Source organism: Phasianus colchicus, chromosome 2, assembly GCF_987193195.1.
Source record: "Phasianus colchicus chromosome 2, bPhaCol1.hap1.1, whole genome shotgun sequence".
Taxonomy (NCBI): domain Eukaryota; kingdom Metazoa; phylum Chordata; class Aves; order Galliformes; family Phasianidae; genus Phasianus; species Phasianus colchicus.
This window is the reverse complement of record NC_143437.1, coordinates 20,083,481-20,103,659: the sequence shown is the minus strand read 5'-3', so window position 1 is coordinate 20,103,659 and position 20,179 is coordinate 20,083,481. Positions and strand designations below refer to the sequence as shown.

General features: G+C 36.5%; 1 protein-coding gene across 7 annotated transcripts in view; it reads right to left on the bottom strand.

Annotated features, from left to right (window-relative positions):
- ESRRG (estrogen related receptor gamma) overlaps nt 1-20,179 on the bottom strand; it is a 381,433-nt gene that overhangs the window by 96,562 nt on the left and 264,692 nt on the right. For all 7 annotated transcript variants that reach the window (XM_090135028.1, XM_090135029.1, XM_090135030.1 and 4 more), the window contains one exon: nt 10,421-10,537. In XM_090135028.1, coding sequence (XP_089991154.1) covers nt 10,421-10,537 — 117 coding nt within the window. The remainder of the gene's footprint in view (nt 1-10,420; nt 10,538-20,179) is intronic.

The window sequence follows — 20,179 nt, the reverse complement described above, 5'->3', positions numbered from 1 at the left end:
GCTCCAGCTAGCCAGCATTAAAAAGGCAGGGAATTAGAGAAAAGAAATGGGAACAAAATGGGATGGACTGCTAGCATTCAGAATGCCTTCTGATTGCACAAATCTCCCTAGGGATAAACTCCAACACTGGAAGCCTTCACACTCCACATCCAAATGTTCTTTTCTAACTTCATTAAGCAGCCGTGTTTAAGAATACTTCATAACAAGTATTTTAATTAGGGACGAGCTGAAGTATCTTGCCAGCATGGATATCTTCAGCAATACCAGGATGCCCAGGAGGAAATACAATCATTCAGCCTAGGCAGTGCTCACAAAACAGCGCAGGTCAGGTAGCGAGAAACTCAGGAAATTAATGATTCTCTCTCCCACCTGGCCAGAAAAAGACTGCTTAGAGGATATCTGCTTGCAGCAACTACTTCCTCATCAGCATTCTTCCAATACAAATGTGCTATGACGACAAAAAAGAACAGAAAAATCATGAAAATGAAAGAAGATAAAAAAGAGAAGAAAAAGGAATCACAAGCCTAGTCTGTGCATTTGTTCTGATTACCAGGTTCCTCAGCACCTTGCACACAACTAAACAATGGGGCATGCTGTCAGACAGAAAGCATCAGACTAAACCTCTAGCACACCATCCCTAACGGTGCTCCAGCCCTTTCTTTGAGCAGAAATTTGTATTTGAGATGATGTCCTTGAGAGCCACTGAAAAGTGCCTTTATTGTAAGTTCATTACAGACAGAGCTTCTGCTTCCAGATGAGGTATAAATTAGAGAGTGATCTCAGAAACATTTCGGGTATGTCTTTGAGAAAGAATTCCCAAAAGCAATACATTTATACTGATGTTTCAGAATAGATTTCTACTTTTTAAGGTAAATGTTCGTTTTCCCATTTCAATATTTAGCAATATCATTTGTCTTGAAATTGGAAGCTTAAGCACTTTCATTAAAAGTTTGACAGGAAAACCAGAAAACGACTTGCAAACTTGAAAAACTGTTCAGAGCAACATCTCTCTTGACATTCAATAATCCATGGGCAGGTACCTCATTCTGCATCCAAAGTGTATTTATGTCACCTCATAAATCATCTCATCTTAACTGATTCCACACACTATGTTCAAAAATGCAGTAATTCAGATGAGTTATAGCATGTTTCTCTTCTCATGTTTCAGTGGACACTTGGGATTGGTCACACAGTGAAATCTAAGGAGCCCATTTCTTAAGCTGATGTTGAATTACAGAAAATATGAAGCTAAAGTAGAAACTAGGAAATATCGGCTTTGGACACAATTATAAACCCAACCTGGTACACTGTCACTAAAAGCACCTTGCGGCTGCACAACCATTTAACAAATGATTTAAGACAGATCTGTTGATTGATTCAGACCAGAAAGAAAGACAAGACCCATCTGGAAAGCCTTCTTCAGTCAGTCATCCACAGGACTAAAAGGAACGTTATGAAGAGACAAAGAGCAAAGATAATGTGATAAATAATTTTGATAGGGCTGACTAAAGATGCCAAGAACAGGATGGCTGTTCTGGACTACTTGGCTAGAAAAAAGCAGAAGGGAAAATGGAGGGGAAAAGAGAAATATTTTAATTTTTCTAAATTAAATATTTTAATAATTAACAGTTTTAACATGGACTTAATAGGATTCTGCAGAAGCAAGTTGTACAAATCGTTGGGTTCGGATCTGCTGCACTAATACCAGATAGCAAATTGGCATCTGAGATTATACCTCATGATTCTGAGAACTAAAACCAGATGCTTGGAAGAACAGATAAACATATTAACTTTGTTGGAATAATAAAGAGAAAACAGGAAAATATTGATATTCGGCATATCATACATTTAATAATACATTTAACATAGCTTGTGTTTGATTTTCTAGAATCATTAATCTAATAAAAGACTTTTGCAGCTTAAAATAAAGCTATGCTTTTCATTTATGAAGATTAATAGCTATATTAGGTCACTATTATGTGAAGGAAACAGACTCCTCACTTAGTTGCGCTTTTCTGTGAAATGCCCAAAGAAAAGAAAACAAGAAGAAAAAGAAGAAAGGTGGGTAGATGAGATCTATTACCAAAGTAGCTGGTAAGCATGGCAAAATTTGACATAATGACAAGCAACTGCTGAAGATGACATTTATTTCAGACTTTGGGCTGCCGATTTTCAACCACAAAAACCACATTACAGACAGTAAATGAAATAATATTCCTCTCTCACAAACTGACTTAGTGAGTAGAAGTGACAAAGACTCCCTTCCCACTGGTAAACACACCTCCAGCTTAAAAAAGGACAATGTTTGACCAGACAGAAAATTGTGGTTCAGTTACATCAACATTTCAGGAAAACATGTTGACTAGAACATTCTTACGTAGGACAGTAGAGATTTAGAAATGTGAAATACTTGAGGGACCGCATTATATGAGGTCAGAGTTGACAACCACAGATGGTAGCTTTAGGGCTGCTCATTTATTGCTTTGGCTGAGTGAACAGGCCAAGAGAGTTCCCAAATCTCCAACCCTTTTGGTGCCAATGCATCCCAAGTAGCAAAAGTCTGCCCCTACATCTGCCATGCAAGTTCTGCTTAGCAGCACCTACGTCCCTACGTCATTACAGCACTTCAAATTCAAATAATCCTATCTGTACATCTTAATGTTTCTACTAGGATTTTACACAGTGAAAAGTCCTACAGAGGAGATGTGAGTGAAGAAAGAAATACAAAAAGGGGTTGGCTCCAAAGCAGAATTATAGAGATATGCACATGCATCACTGCTAATGTACCTTCTGCATGGGACACTAAATATTTTCCCCTCAAGAAGGGGATGTACAGGTATCTGCACAGCAGAAAACAGAGAGGTGTGAAGAATACATGTAACATTAATGACATACTTTACAATGCGACCCCTATTTAATACAGAGCAGAACCCATACAAAAGAATTCAAGTACTCTGCAATAAATGGTTGTGCCATGTTGATGTATGTTTATGGGTGGCAGAAATCAAGAAAGTAAGGCAGCTATTTGCCTGAGAACTCATGGGGAAAGATGCCACAGGCACAAACCTACATCCCTGAGACTTAGCTCTGCTTTATCACTTATAATGCTGTCACTGTACTTTCAGTGCATAAATAAATGTTCACAGGAACTAAGTTCACTGAATATCTAAATGGAATAATTTCTAGGAAATTAGAACAATATTGCTTTCTTATTTTAGGTTCAAAAGAAGATACGACAAAGGGGGATGTTCAGTTAACAATCTTCAATGCGCTTAATTATATTTTCTCATCCTAAAATTATTAATTTTTATGGTATTTTAATTTAAGTAGATATTTGAATCTACAGAACCTACTCTTTCTAACTCTGAGGAAGTAATAGGTAAGGTACATGCACTAAGAAAAATAACACAGATTTCAGTCCTTTCAAAATCTTTTATACTCACTATCTTTAATAACAAAACAGTAACTAACCATAGGTCAAATGCTTTCTTGGCAGACGCCTGACCCTTGAAAACAGCTGCAGTCACCAGGACTGGGGATGGTGATGGCTGTGGGATTAGAAATTAGAACAAAGCCTATCATCTCACTCCAAGTAACCTGCAGATGACTGGGCCAGCAATCGCTTTGACCCGAGATCTGTCTAGGCTAGCCTCAAGAAATGTACATTCATAAATCTATGGGATGCCAAGAAATGTAGGCAGTCCTCAGACAGAAACAGACTCTATTGCTTTCTATATATTAATTTATACCACCTCTTATGGAAATGAAGTATTTGTATAAAAGAATAATAATAACAACAACACTCTCTATCCATTAAAGAGAGAAATCTGTCCATAAAACTTGTGTCCAGTGAATTGCTGGAACTTGTTTGTTTCATTTCCAATGAAATCAGGGGACCAAATTGCTCTGCATCAGACTCTAAGCCCTACAGGTACAACACTGCACCATGAGCACCATGAGAACTTCTTGCAGGCTGAAGCTGCTCCATATCAGAGATACTTCATTGTGATTTCCAAACCCAGAAAGAACATCCCCATTTCCAATATTTGCTTTTCCTTGTGTAATTTTTTCAAGGATGAACAGAAACGCTAGCTGCTTGAGCTTGTTACAAACACTAGCCTTCAGTTGCATAGTTTGTCCTTCCTCATCAGTTACAGAGAGCAGATAGTCAAGAGCCATGTTTTAAGACAGACAAATTGGGCTGTCAGTTCTAATGTCTGAACTGGGCTATCAGGCCACATTTTGGTTAGGAGGAAAGAAGCCTACTTATGAGCACCAACAACACTTAGAGATTAGTTTCTATTGCTTCCAAGGGGATTTAACAGGTCCTAGTATATATTAAAACCAGGCAAAAGTTGAACGAAAGAAAGAAAAGGAAAGAAAAGGTGAAGAAGAAAAAGAAGAGAGGGTGAATAAAGGGGAAAAGGAGAAAAAGAGGGGAAGAAGAGGAAAGAAAGGAGGAGGAGGAAAGCAAATGGGTAAGGAAGAAAAAGAAGAGTGAGAAAGACTTCCAAAAATACCTGTAACAGAAACCAAACTCCCTCATAACTCATGGAAACACAGAAAAGGGTTGAAATGCAGAACAGACTTCAAGAAAAGGCACACTGTGTTATCTCACAATGTGATAACACAGGAGCTTTGTTTAACATTCTACATTAATGAAGGAGCTCCTTAAGTGTAATATTACAATTGAGAGCATAAGAAATATCACTGAGGTCAACGCAGTTCTATTAACTGTCATCCTGTACAGAAATATTTTCTTTGAATACCATTAATGCTTTCTCTTTCCCTTTGTTCTAATTTCTGAAGGCAGCAGAAACTAAAACTTCCTCCACAATAATTTCTGCTTTCTTCTTCACAGACTAATGGTATTAGACTTGTGAGAGAAATTTACCTTGGCAATGTCTTATATACAGGTCTTTTCAAAGGAGATGTTGTTAGCAGGAATTCTATTAAGCAGGCTTTTTCACAAGCCTCAAAACATAGGTGCTAACACATTTCTAGTTACAAAGAGCATTTCTCTGCTTTACTTATTATTTTTAGAGAGAAGCCATTAATCTCTTTCTATGCATATCATGCACCTCTTCCTGTAAAAGTAAACTCAAACTGTCTATTCTTCCTACTGTATCAGATTCATTTTCATAGATTGTCAAAACCAGAAAGGATCAATGCAATAATTTAATCTGGTCTGCTGCTTAACACAAGCAAAATACAGCCATACAGCTGTATTTGCATAATAATAATTTACGCTTGAAAATACCTGTGCCCCTCCAAAAAATATAGCCTTGTATTTGAACTAATGAAATCTTAATCTGAAGTCAGCATTGCCAGATGACAAGCTTGGAGAGTTTCTATCCATTTTTGGAGGGGGAATGCTAACAGATTAGCAATGGTAAAGGTATTTTGCTGATTTCCCCATAGCATAGATTGCTAAACCGGAGCAGCCACCAGCTTCATTTCTACTAAGTAGGGATCTGACCTCCCATTTTTAATAAGTGGACTAATTAAGCTAGACTACTATCATCATGTCTATTCTAACTAGGTGCAAAGTAACTGATGGCCATCTTTATCAGCTAAAATAAATGTTTTCCATAAGGAAAACAGAAGCATACTTATATGCTATTTCACTCTGGTACACTACATCCTTTCCAAATAAAACTGAATTTGTTTCTTTATTTATCAGCCTCTTTCTTTCTCAGCTGCACTTTCTGTAATAACAAGCAATGAACATCAATTACCACAAAAAAACAAAACAAAACAAAAAAACACACCACCAACAACAAAAAACTACAAAAATCTGAAAATATCAGACATTGAAGATAAAGGAGGTGTTTCAATATCAACAGTGGTTTTAAAAGTATAAACTATTACTGTCTAGTAAGAGCAATAACTGGAGACATTTTTTTCCGGTAATCGAACTGTGTTAGTGCTGCCCAATGGATTTCCCTCTTAACTATATTTCTGAATGCAGCTACAGTATAGGAACAGATAAAATTGAGGCTGTGGTTTTGTCTCCGTGGAGAAAACTGAAACATATGGAACAACTTCTTGTGAAAATAGCTGTAAAAACACTGTACTTGAAATAAAAAGTAATTTTATTTTGGAATAATTACTCCAGTGGAATTATTTTAGGTGGGTAGCTACTGTAACACTGCAATGTGATAAATGTGGAATAGCATTTTCCATCACAGACAAATTCTAGAAAGCCAATCCTACAGATTGAATTAAAAGGCATAAAGAACTAATGGGAAACAGAAAATAGAATTCAAGCAGACTTATGAACAATTAACCAACCAAACAAACATCAGATGTGTCTGCCCATTATTTCATTCTAACTAGCTTTAGCTAGTTCTAGTTAGCTAGAAAAATAGCTAAATCACCCATTCCTGCAGATGAACACAGATTTAATTCTACCACCTGAAGGCAACAAGTGGCTTCTGAGGTGTCTAAAGGGCCAAATTTGAAAAACTGATTAATAAACAACAGTACTGACAACTATAGAATAGCTAAAAGCATTGATTTTTAAAAAAGAGGGGAAAATTCCCTTCCCCACCTCCTTTTTCAGCACCTATATTATTACTTAGAGAAACCACTAGGGATACATTTTAAATGTTCTTGCCTAAACTACACAAGAATCTTTATGTTGTTTCCTCTGTTATGGGAAATCATAGGCAACGTATTGAAACATAACCATAGTCAGAGAAACTGTATTTAAGAACAACTGTGATCCTTGAAAATCTTACCTTTCATACTACTGAAAAAAATTAGTTTAAAATTTCTTCCTTGAGTAAAGTGTATTCTTCTGTGCTATAAAAAAACAATTGTCTAGGAAAGCAAATGAAATCATGACACATTTTTATTTGTCATGTTCTTAAAACCTTGTTAGTATCTACAGAATGCTTCAGTATGAAGCATAATGCATACTTAAAAATCTCAGTCCATCTAGACTTATGTTTTCAAGTGACAGCCCATAAGTTACAACAGAATGAATTGCTCCCTCTCAATCCACCTGTGGAAGTGTCCTTGTACCACTCAACAGGAGCAGAAACCATGACTTCAATCCCACCTCAAACCACCACACTTCTACATTTATTTTCCTTTCCTTCCCTAGCTTCTAACCTAAACTGTTAGGGATGTTAGTTCTTCTAAATTAAGAATCTTGATCTAGGTGTAGCTGGCCACAATTCATCAACATCATCGAGAATGAGAGCAAAAATGCCCAGCTCCATCCGGTTTTACTCGTGATGAATAATCTAAGTCCCTCCCAATGCCCCAAAATTCGAACTAGGTCTCTCACAGAAGAGTGGATGCCAGATGAAAAGCAATAACATCTTCCTCCAGTAAGTGATTTACCACATAACTACCATAAGAAAAAGTGACTACAGACATAGTTGCTGTGAGTAACACGGTTTTCAGACCTTGTCCAAAAAGCTAAAATAAAGCTCAGGATCCTTTTCTACGTACTGCCATTTATATAAGGAATCTCATCTGACAATTCACAAAATGACCAACTAATAAATTCTCTCAAAACAAGAAAAGAAGCACAACGTCTGATAATTGATTCACTTATGACTATATTAAAAACTGCTTATTAGGGAAAATTCCTAGAAAAAAATCTCCCCACCAATAGGTTGAAGTTTATGGAGAAGATACACATTGGCAGATGTGCAGAAGTTCTTGTAAGGAATATGATGCTTCTCTCAAAGCTGCTTAAACTTGATTTTATTTCAGGTCTGAAACTAAATTTTTTTTTAAATAGATTTAGGCTGTCAATTTCCAGGCATGCTGTGCCATCAACATGTAGAGACTGCTGTGACAAACGTGGAGGCTGTAGCAGCAAATTTTATTATAAACTGGTAATTGAATTGAACAGGTTTACATTTGAATAGATTTACTGCCGCATGATCTCTGACATGCAGCATGGGACTGAAATCCTTGTCTATACATAAAGAAACATTTAAGATACCCTGAGCTGAGATAATGCCTGCTGTAAGTCCATAGTAATCAATAAATTTACACTACTTTACACATGAAAAGAAAGAGGTATATCATCTTTCTTTACTTTCTGTGCATAAAGGATGTTTTAAAATCCAAAGTGAAAAAACTAATCCTCAGACATTAGCATACATTTAAAAAAAGAAAAAGAAAAATCCAACAAAAAAGACGACCAATTTGTCTCTCCAGAAAAACCATCCAACAACAAATCAAATATATTCCAAATAAAGTTCAATAAGTGTAGCACGAATCATCACTGTTCCAAAAGTAGAAGTGACCACAAAAGCACACAGGAGAGAAAAACCCACTTCCTAGCTCTTTTAAGTTACCCTGTTAGATTGTAGGTAAGCATTGTTTGAAAGGAGAAAAAGCTAACTCACTCCTAAATAAGGAGACCCAGTGATTAAAAATAAGTAGGAATCTCAGCATGTTTTAATAGAAAGACTCGCAATAAGAGTGGAAGAACTAGGATTTGTTAGGGAGTTGGGCTAACAAAGGAACGCTCCCTTTAAAGGAATTAGTTCATCACTGCAGAAAGATATGTCTGTTTAGGATGGACCATTTATGTAATGAGTAAGAAAACTATTCCTGAATTATAATTTATGCAAAAAGTCCAATCACTTGACTCGGAATTCTCTAATTGTTTCAGTTACCAAAATTATGTGCATAAAAATAGTACTTCTGTGCAGAACTTTGATAACTGACATAACTACTCATTTGTAGAAGAGCCACTTAATTTCCTCATGCAGACCCAGAAGCTACACACAAACTAGATTTTCAAGTGTGTGTGCTAAAGGACATGCAATTCTATCCCCAAATTTTAAAAGAAGGCTAAATTGGTTCACCTGGACTCTTAATAGCACTGTTCTGTTTCCAATCAGGTTGTTCAACATATCTGTATTAGGCTGCCAGTGATACGGGGCAATGAACTTACCAAAAAAAGATGTTAAGCACAGGTCATTTCAAAAGGTGCCATGTTCAAATGTTCCTTTCATTCTACTGTTTATGTAAGCTTCACAGCTTTAAACAATTACTTAGTTGTCAGCTACATCAGGATTTTTGGCAAATGAGGAACTCAACCACCACCACTGGAAGAAAGGGTCAAATCCTGCCATTCTTACTGACTCAAAATCCCCATCGAATCTGACAGTTTTGCTCAAGTAAGACTTAGGACAGCAGGATTTGGCTCAAAGGATCCTAGCGTCTGCCAAAGCAGTTGTACAGAACAAGGTTTATTCTTAGTAAGTATAATCCAATAAGAATATGTCTGTAGGTGCGTGATAGACCTAATTTGCCCATCATCTCTCCATTGGTCTATATTGTTCCTGGATTTTAACCTGACAGATGTATACCGAAACATGTTTCAAATTACCATCAAATAATTTGCAAAAATTAGCCATCTATTAAAGCCAACATTTTAAGCACTGACAAAACAAAACTGTAGGGGACTATTTTGAAATGGTTACTTAGCACAGAGAACTTTCCAATGAAGACAATATTTAGAGTTTAGACTAAAGTTTAGATTTTATTTTAAAAGGCTATGAAGCTCAAAAGTATGAAACATATTCTATTATTCCTTCTTGGTAGTAACAATGCACCACGATAATAACGTGTACAATATATGCACGTAAAAGTGTGTTTTTGCAAATACATTAATAAAGAGCATGGCAGGCAACCAAGATTTTAGGAATGATCTTATTTTATAAAACAGATTCATTAGGTTTCAAGTAGGATAGCACAGATTCTTGGAAACATTTTCATACGTGTATCTGTTAGTAAATATCTTCAAAAGGTAACTGAAGAATTAAGCACCCAATGCATACTTACACTGAGAGCAGGGGTTTTCATATGCTTAAAAAAAGAGGGGTGGATTCTCCTCTTCTGTATGCTGGTATTTGCTGCAGTGCAGTTACAACAACTTCTGCAGACATGCTCAAGATTTATGTATGTTTAATTGAGAGATAACCCTTTCACGTGTCATGATGGCATGAAGAATGAGCAAAAATGGGGAGAAGAGGGCACAATGTACAGTTCTGCTGTATTTGGGAGAGACTAACAGAAGGTAAAAAAAAAAAAATAATAATGAAAGAAATAAATCTTTGAAAAGTCACGATGTAAAAGTTTTAAGAAAAATGAGAGGATGTCTCCTGATGATTATTCTAATAGTTATCTACAGAAAGAAAGTGAATGCTGTGGCACATTTTCTGTATTTCAGCTAAGAATAAATGTTCCAGAGAAGACATACTCCGTGTAGATACACCACGATTCCTTAGCTGACATTTAAGACTGTCAGGAAGAGCAAGTATACTTGAAAATTGCCTTTACAATAACCGATCAGAACTCTCACCTATCTCTTCTTTCCTGATTGCTCTACAGTTGTTGAATGCGTTTGCAGAGAGATAGGTATTGACTTGATCAGTCTTACCTTCTTTCAGCATGCCAACTTTTAGACACTTCATGAAGCGGCAGGCTTGGCAGGACTTGCGTCTGCGCTTTGTGATTTCACATTCGTTTGTTGCTGGGCAGCTGTATTCTATGTTACCTGTGATAGAAAGCCCAGAGAAAAAGAGGTATTCAGAATAAATGAACAACCAATAGAGCAGATATAAGCGTACTTACACCATTGCTGTTGGGTTTACTTGTGGAACATATGAAGAATAAATAACTATACAAAAAAAATATATCTTTTAAGTAAAAAGAAGCCAAGTTAAACAATGAAATATTTTAATTTAGACAGCTATATGTTAAAACAATAATAATAATAATAATAAAAAATCTTGATGGATTTCATATCTAGATCCATGCACAGTCTCAAACAAAATCCTTCACATCAGTTACTCCTGCTGGTGGGATGTATCAAGCCAAACATATAAAGGCTCCTAACATGAACACTCTTCATTTCCTGTTGTTTGCAGATGTCGTCAGCCTTTCTTTGGATAGAATACAAGATGACTATTCTGTTTTATTTCAAAAAGATCTGAAAGAAATTTTATAGAACTTCACTCTTCCAGAACTGCATCGTATCAGACAGGACTTAGCTGCACTGCTGTCGCTTCCCAGCAAATCCCATCACTGCTGCATCAGATCTCCTTGCCTGGGAACGCTCCTATCTGTCTGCACTTCACATAAAGTTCTTCTATTGAGAGGCATCAGATGATCAGAACAGCAAAAACTTACAGGAGATCCTTTCCTCTATTTCTCCCAACCCTCCGTAAGACCAATCACAAGCTAGATTCTTAAAAATGAAGCCTCAGTGGCAAAGCACTGATGCTAGTTTTTTAATTACTACTAATACATAACAGTAATCCTCAAAAATAAGAAGTCTGAAAATTAATGGGAAGGCCATGCATAAATCATTTTCTTTATACCATTTTCAAATCATGTCTTTGGGAATCCAAGTCCAAATTAGGAAGCATCTATTCTCTTTTGTCATGGTACCACTGCATTCTTCATAAAAGCTTAGCTCAGCTTATTCTTCTGCCTAGCCACGCACCCTATTGCTCATGACTACATTCAGTATGACAGACTTTGTAGCAGTCAGAAGTTTTATCATGAAACTGACTTTTAAATAAAGTGTCTTCCCCATCAGCCTGTCACATCTTGCTTTAAAGGTATTTCTTTACTTTCTAACCCTTTCCCCCTGTGATTAAGTGCATTAGTATCTTAATGAAAATGCATTCTGTTTATTGCCCTCTAGGGAAACAGGAGGTCATCACACCAAATGCATAAATTGTCATCAGAGACAGTCCGAGCATAATTGCAATTTTGCTGCTCCGTGTTTGCTGCACTCAGGGTCCACTGAAGTCCCCTGAAACATGTGCAGGTTCTAATAATTAGCATAGAGTCTGCCTGGGACCACAGCATTGATGAAATATTTCAGAGTTAATCACACTTTGTAAACACTGATTTATATTGACTACCTTTCTCCAGACTGATGTCTCCTCATTAAATATCACATTAGTGGATTGCAGGATTGCACAAAGACTCAAATGCTCAGCAACTGCTAATTCAACAGGAAGTAATACTTAAACCACTTACATCTATTGAAAATTGGTTAAGTATTTATGATAAAGGAGGTCTGCACAGTAAGTTCTGCCAACAAAACCAACATATTTTGCAGGTTTTATTTCTCCTAAACATGCTGCATGGCTGAAGCAGCAATGTTGGCAAGTAAAATGGATCTTGGCATGGCTGAATACAAGTAGCTCTCATTGACAAAACTTAAAACTTCAGTTTAGCATTCTTCCCCTTCTTCAACTCCTGAGAAGACAGACATTTGAGAAACTGAAGGATATGCTGAATAGGAAATTTGGTAGGATGGTTCCTGCAGACCTGCCTTCTCAATTGCACTAACAAAAATAGGAAAATAATACTTCTGGAAGCATGAGTAGGAAAAGATGGTAATGTCTTAAAAAAAAAAAAAAAAAAAAAAAAGAAAGACATTATCTTCTTACGCTGTAGTGAGACATTATCAGTAAGGCACAACCACTGTGCATGGAGATCTTCAAAGCATTTCACAGATTTTATTTAATTAACTTCATAATATCATAGTAATGTATGTACTACTATCCCCAATTACAAAAAAAAAGAAACATGCAATCAGATGTGTTTTGCATAAGATCAAAGATGATCTTTGCACAAGGTCAAAAATTATTGTGATCAAAACCCAGACAGAGATTATAACACAGCATGGCAAATACAGAGGCAAGTAGAACATCCCCTAGGAAAAAAGTCCAGGAGCTGATATCAAAGAGCAATACTGAAAACCAGAAAAATTTTGGAAGATTGCATATTTTCCTAAGCAAACTCTTCTAATCCATAAATGCAATGTCAGCCTTACTCAAAACTCTCTAAAACACAGCAATGCTCTATAGCATGATGAATCTTTTACTATCAAATTCAGGCTGCTCTACTTCAAAAAAATATATTTTTTACAGCAGACGCTACATCCTTATTTCTGATTTTAGAAAACAAACCTGGAAGGTGTTGGAAAGAGTTTCTCCAATGAACTCAAAGGAGATACAGTAACCAGATTTATAGCTGCAACAACTATTCATATCTTACCAACAGCCATGTGTGGTCCTCCTAGTATTTCTGAATTTCAAAATAAGGCTAGAGTGCAATGAGAGTTCAAGGAAATTAAAACTGTGTTACCACTTCATATATGAATGCAGAATTTTATCATCTACCAGCACAGATAGACTTTCCCTATTTCTATTAGTGAGATTTTCTTATTAAAAAAAAAAAAAAAAGGAAAAAAACCACACCCATTTGGGAATTTTTAATAGATATATATGTTAAAATATGAAGGCTGCTCTGAAAGTAACATCACCTATTTTATCATGTTGGCTCATGACGTCAAAAGCAGTAAGGTGGTATGGCATTAGAGGCTGAACTTTCCCATCAATATCCCATTACATGTTGTTGCCATGTGGCAACATTGGGGCAGTCCAACAGAATGGTGTCTGAAATGGAAGTGCATATGAAGCAAAGGTGTGCCGCTAAATTCCTCCATGTGGAAAAAATAGCAACCACTGACATTCATCGATGCTTGCTGAACACTTATGCAGGCCGAACAGTGGCTATGAGCACACAGAGGTGGTGGGTGATGAGCACCAACAGTAGTGACAGCAAGGTGAAAGACAAGCCACTTTCTGGACAGTCATACAGATTTTTACAAACATGCAGGCTTTTGTTCATCGCTGGCAAAAATGCACAAGTAATGGTGGTGACTATGATGACAAAGTGTTCTGCAGCTGAGAATTTGCTCTATCAAACAGTGTTACTGTGCTGTTTCTACAGAAATAAATAGGAGGCGTTACTTTCAGAGTGACCTATACACGTGTGATACTAGAAATATGTTTCAACTCCAAAGTTTTAGTGGATCTACTTTTATAAAAATAAATTTACTTGGCCATCAATGCTCTCCTAATTACTTATTTACTTCCATACAATAGAATAAACAGAAATTATTTAACCATTTGGCAATCTGTATAACCCAGCAGGATTTAGAAGGAAGTTCTGCCATTTACTTGCTCAGTGCATGGTGCTAAAGGCTGAAACTGAGCAGCTAATAAGAATACAAGTTTGACCAGTTCTGTCACTAGCTGGAAAGGTTGCCGCGTTATACGATGAATGAGATCAACATGGCAGTTTGGAGTCTTTAAAGCGGGCTGACAAGAGTGATAGAGCAATTTATAATATCTCCTGGCTGGTTTTCAGGAAGGATTGGGCGCTGATTACTTATTTCAGAGTCTTCTGTACAATTAGTTTGCAGGCAATATAATTTTCTCACTTACTGCTTAATAGAATCTTGCAGCTTGCTGACTGATAGAATAACAGCGGATAAGTAAAACTCCTGCCTGAAGTGCCAGAAGATAATTTGTATATTCCTTTCAGTAGCATAATGGACTTCTACAGTCTGGCAGCTAAAGGGCTGAGTAATGCAAATTAGTATGACGTTTGAAAATAAAAATATATGTCAAATCTTCACTCCCCAAACACACTGCCCTTCACCATAAAAATATAAAGGGATTTATGCCCAAGTCCCTCTCCTTTCCTCATTCACTGATGGATATTTCAATTTTTTTTCTTTTCTACTAATTTTTTAAATATTATCATCTCTGCCACAAGATGAGAAAATATTTCCAGCACCCTAAGCCTTTCAAAAGCAACTAACTCACTAAAAATAATGCCATTTCATCTTTAGGCAGCAAGTTAGCTGCTAAAACTTAATGCCGCATAACCTGCTCACTATTTTCAGATGCTTCAAACTGTAAGATCTTTGCAGACAGCTCAAGGATAAGTTGACCATATTTTCCCCATGAGGTTCGGAGGTTATCTGGATGAGACATGGGGTCATAGTAAAACTTCACTGAAACAAGGACACACTTGATGGCTTTATGAGCCAGGTAACCAACTGGACTAAGCCAAAAGTATCAAGGCCCTTCTAACTTTTGCTTGTGCGGAAGAGACTGTGACATGGGTCAGCAGACTGGGGGCCTCACAGTAAAAGAAGGAGTTAGAGCCAGGACAAAGGCCAAGCCACCAAAAGCACAGGCCTCGTACCTTGGCCTCTCTCCCAAATGAAGTTCTTGTCATCAGCAGTAACAAATGAGGGATCTCACAGATACCTGACCACAGAGCTGGCTGTAGGAACTGGCTGCCATCTGTGGGATAGGCTGAGACAAAGTTTTATCTTCCAAAAATACTGACAAGAATAGAAGATGAAGACACCAGAATCTTAGCAGAAGCTTTATTTCCCTTTTCACGCCGTGACTTTTGACATTTTAACACTAGCGACACAAACAGATTGATATGAACTATTGGAATCTGCCCAGAAAATCTCTTGAATAAAAGAGATGAGGAATGATGAGATACAGATTGTAAAAAGATATAGATTGAAAATGTGTCATCTAGCTATTCCTGAACACTTAAAAACAGTAGAAGAAATGGTGACATTATCAGTACTGAAATCTGTATTGTGTGGAAATGCATATCCGGAAGAAAAAAAAGAAAAAAATAAGGATATGGGGGAATTAATTATTCATTCTGTGTAATAAATTCCATGATATAAACTACTCATAGAGCTGGATTTCACTATCTATTTATATCCAATAATGACTCATTTATCACCCAAACTCTCTCTTTGAAATTCTGCAATCGAGTATCTATTTTTAAAAGTGTTATATTTAAAAATCAAGTGTTATCAGTGGCTCCCCTGCATAACTGGATTTAAGTTTTTTCTGCAGTAAAGTCTACCCTCCACACCAACATCTTGCTCTGTCTTCCTTGGTCACAGCACGTGCTTTCATGAACTGACAAATGTGAAAACTTAGGCAGCAGTGATTATGGCAACAGGCATTCTGGGAATTAATAAAAGAGAAGTCTTGCAATGAGACAGAAGAAGCCAAGCCAACACAGACTGAATAATGGTGTATTAGGTGATAAGTAATCCAATCAGAAGAGAAGAAATTCAGAGAAACTGAGGAAGAGCAGGTGGTGATAGAACTAAAGAATGATAGGCTGACTTAGAAGGAGAGGAAAAAGCCCCAAAAGGACTCAAAACCACATTTGCTATCTGCATATCTTAGCAAAGATCAACTGTGGAAAATAAAAATCATTTCTTTCAGGTCAATTTTTCAGTTCTTCTAGTCTGGGGTCTTTACTTTGCAGTTAAAACTCAACTGAATTTAATTATGACTATTTTCACATGCAAAAGTGCTCATTTTGTTAGGATTTCAGAAAAGGAGTCAGATTGAAATGAGGTTGGATCTGAACCTAACTAAACCTAGTTTGGGCTGACAAACCCTTAAATGGATTCATGCGATACTGTAGATAGCTCAAGAAATTATAAACCTACGAATTCTATTACATGGTATATGTGGCTGATTAAGCCTGAAGATGACTATTCACTACTTTTCAACCAGACGGCTTCAGGAACAATTTTGCATATGCACAGTTTCAGAATATTCAAAAGTTAAGTTCTTAAATGTATTTCCATTCAAAACCTCAATCAATAAATTTTAAAAATTAAGATGGTAGGGCCATATATGATGGATTATGCTCATGCTTCTGGTGCTTGTGCTGCCTTTTCTGTTAAAATAAGAAACTCAGGAAAAGCAGTCACTTTAAATTGTTCTCCACTGTAAGTTACTACTTGACAAAGGGATACTGTCAACTTAAAATTACTACATTTTAATTTAAACAGCTATCTTTCAATTGTGTTGCTTAAAGCAAGCCACTATAAATACGCTACTGAATTACAATCTATTCAGAACTTCTAAATTGTATTTTCATCACTTTTTCTTGTATTCTTTAAAAGCAATATGAACAGAGATTTTAAATGAAAACATAAAGGCGATGCTGGTTTGCCTGAGCGCATGATATTATTGCATTAGCTGCTTATTTTAGGTTTTCCAACATTATAAAAAACACCACATTTTTCACTACAGCACTGATACTAGTAGGGTTTGAATGCCACTTGTAAGGGTTCAAATACCTTTGGATCCCAGTGGAATCAACCTCTATCTTCAACACGAATCAAGGCCATTTAGATCCTCTCAAGGGAGAATCAACAGCATGAAGACCCACCCTTCTACAGAACTGACTCCCTATCACCTGGAAGTCTCTGAAGGGTTGTCCAAGTAAGAAAGACTGAACCACTTGCATTCTGCCCCTACTGATACTCTTTCTAGGCCAATTCTGATATATTCTTCCAAGGTAGCATGGATAATTGCCTTTTTTTTTTTTTTTTTTTTTTCTATGAACACATAGAATATCTCATTTTCTAAAGTTTTTTAAACTAAATTACCTTCACAGCAGTTAAAAAAAAATCATTTCCAAAGACATTAAAATAAATCATTACAACAAATCACTCACTAGTTGAGAACTCACGTGCTTTTAGCTTCAGTCTGGAATGAGCTTCATTATTGGAGTGGGGTTTTTAGCAATTTGTTTATAACAAATAGAGAACCATGGCAATGATACATAGCACCATATCAGTATTGTTTTAAACCCTCTCTCTCTTTTTCAGTATTTCTGATATATTTGAAAAAGCCATGCACAAATAAGGAACCTCATTCTTATTCCCTAATCTAAATGTGCGTAACATACAACGCTGTAAGGAAACTAGAGACAGTAAAAGGGATAGGACCATCTGCATCCTTCTGAATGTCTCTCTGGTTCTCAGATTTCGGTGTGATTATTTTTTATTGTCTCATCTTGTTTGGCTGCCATAGCTACACAGTGACATTACAACAGAATGAAAGACGTGTTGGAAGTAATTGCTCAGAAGTTTGGTTTGCCCATAGGCATGGAGAAATAGGGCAAAAGGGAAGATACCTATCATCGCTTGCTTAAAATATTCTCTGAAATAAATGCTGATGCACAGGCTAACTTACGTAAGAAAGGTGAATGATTTAATCAGGTAATGGATTCAGATAACATTTAGTGTTAGGCTCATTGGAGAGCTGCCATCTTGCCACCAGAGACAAAGTCCACAGACCTTTGCACCAAGATGCAAGCTTCCACCCTACTTTTCTATAAAATCGAACCTTAGCTACCAGTAAGGATGAAAAGCTGTGAAGTCTAGCTTAATTTTCTTTCATTTCTTCCACAAAAAAAAAAAAAAGACATTCAATATATTACAAGAATTATCTTTGAGAGATGTAAATTAACCTTCTGAAGCCATTTTAGTCATGAGCAACTTAGAATCAAACTTATGTTGCCCATCTGAAATGTAACCTTGCCTGACTTAGTATAGCCAGGTCTAATTTCCCTGATTAAAACTTCCTGATTATAACAAAAATTTATTTATGGTAAAGCATTTGTAGATTAACAGATCAAATTGGTTCAGTAATGGGTAAACAGTGGAAAGAAGGTTGAAAAGCCTGAACACTAAAGGGATTGAAAACAATTTTGAATATTCAAAACAAGTGAACAAAGCACTCCTAGAAAACATGAGCTTCACCTAGATCCTAGACAGGCCAGGATTTGAGGACCACAGAAACCACACTACTGCAGAACTGTAGCACTGAGGGCTTTTAGGCTATCAGCATGAAATGAAATGGCAAATTTGGTCTAGTTCACGTAACAGTATGGTGACCAAAATTATTTCCAGGATGGAATATTTCTTTGTTTCTGTTAGGAGATGTGGACAGGCAACAACTTTCAGGGATAAAGGTCTTAAATGAGACAGTTGAAGGTAGGATTGCAAGGCTTCTTACTACTGATGCTTTACCCACCCTGTGTATAAAAAAACGACTGCTTACTCTATATTTTTTCACCCAAAAAATAAACACACAAACAAAGGAACTGAAGGCCTATGACTGCAAACTATGCAAAAATTTTTTAGCTTTTTGGGGGTAAATTTAAACGCTATTCAAGGAAATAAAAATAAGCTGTGACATCTTTGTAGCACGCCTTACTAGGAAGGCAATATATCAATACCTAGGGCTTTTCACATCGCCTTTTCAAGCAAGTTTGAAGCCAATAATACTAAGGAGTGTAAAGACAATAATCCTGAAGAGCTGGAAGAAAGCTGTCTAGATGGAGGTCATTATTTTACAGAGAGAAAGTCTGAAATAAAACATAATAGCAAACTAATGCCCACCCTTCTTCTACTGAAGGCAAGAGAACTATTTCAGTCTACTTGCAGAAACGTTTAAGCTCAAAGCATTGAGTAATTACATATTATTAATGCAAAATATGTACTTACTAGTCTTTATACTAACTGAGCAAATAAAAATGATTGGAAATGTATTTACACTAAATATTCACTATAAAATATATAGTAAGTACTACAAGACCTCTATACTGAACACAAGATTTTATACCCAGCTGACAACTGAAAATTCTTTTTGCTCTTTTTTTGTTGTTCTTTTAATGAAAGCTTAGATTCAAGATAATACAGTGAACAGCAAAAATTGTGGAGAGACCCTAAAAAATAAAAATAAAAATCAATGGTCCTGTAACTATTTTTAGGCCATGCTATTTTCTACTATCCCTGATGCTAAGCCAATTTTGGAGAGATTTGGCTGTGTGTGTGTTTCTGTGAGACATCTGAAATCAGCCATCACGTAAATTATCCCAGAAGCAAACTGAGAGCTGCAGCTGAGTGGAAGGCTGAGCAGAAAGAACATCCAGTTCTCTCAGCCCTTATATGTCACAAGAGGGGGCAGAACGTCATTAGATTCTGCTATGACCTAAGATTACACTGATTTTGCACTGTCAGCTGATTTTTGTGTGTGTTTTTTGTTGTTGTTGTTGTCGTTGTTGCTCTGGGTTTTGTTTTAAACCATGCAATTTCTATTTTTTGTTACTGATTTTTTTATCATTATCTATACATTCTTTATCACAGGACCAAGTTTAAATATTTCAGTGCTATGTAAAACAATTTATATTCAGAATAGAAAAAAACTCCTCTCTTGTAATTCAAGAAAATATTCATTCCATTTTCCTTTTATGAAAATAACCAGGGACTGGCAAGAGACACAAAGCAGGAGAAATCTGTCAGCCAGAAATGGACAGTTTTTGGACTAAATTTCTATCATCTGAAAGGGAGTGACAACCTCCATTAGCTTTTAAAACAGGTGTACAGTCTACACTAGAGGGAAATTGAAGTGTTGTAAGAGGCTACCCATATCTCGTGATGTGCTTCCTGCCTGCCTGCCTTACGTAAGGT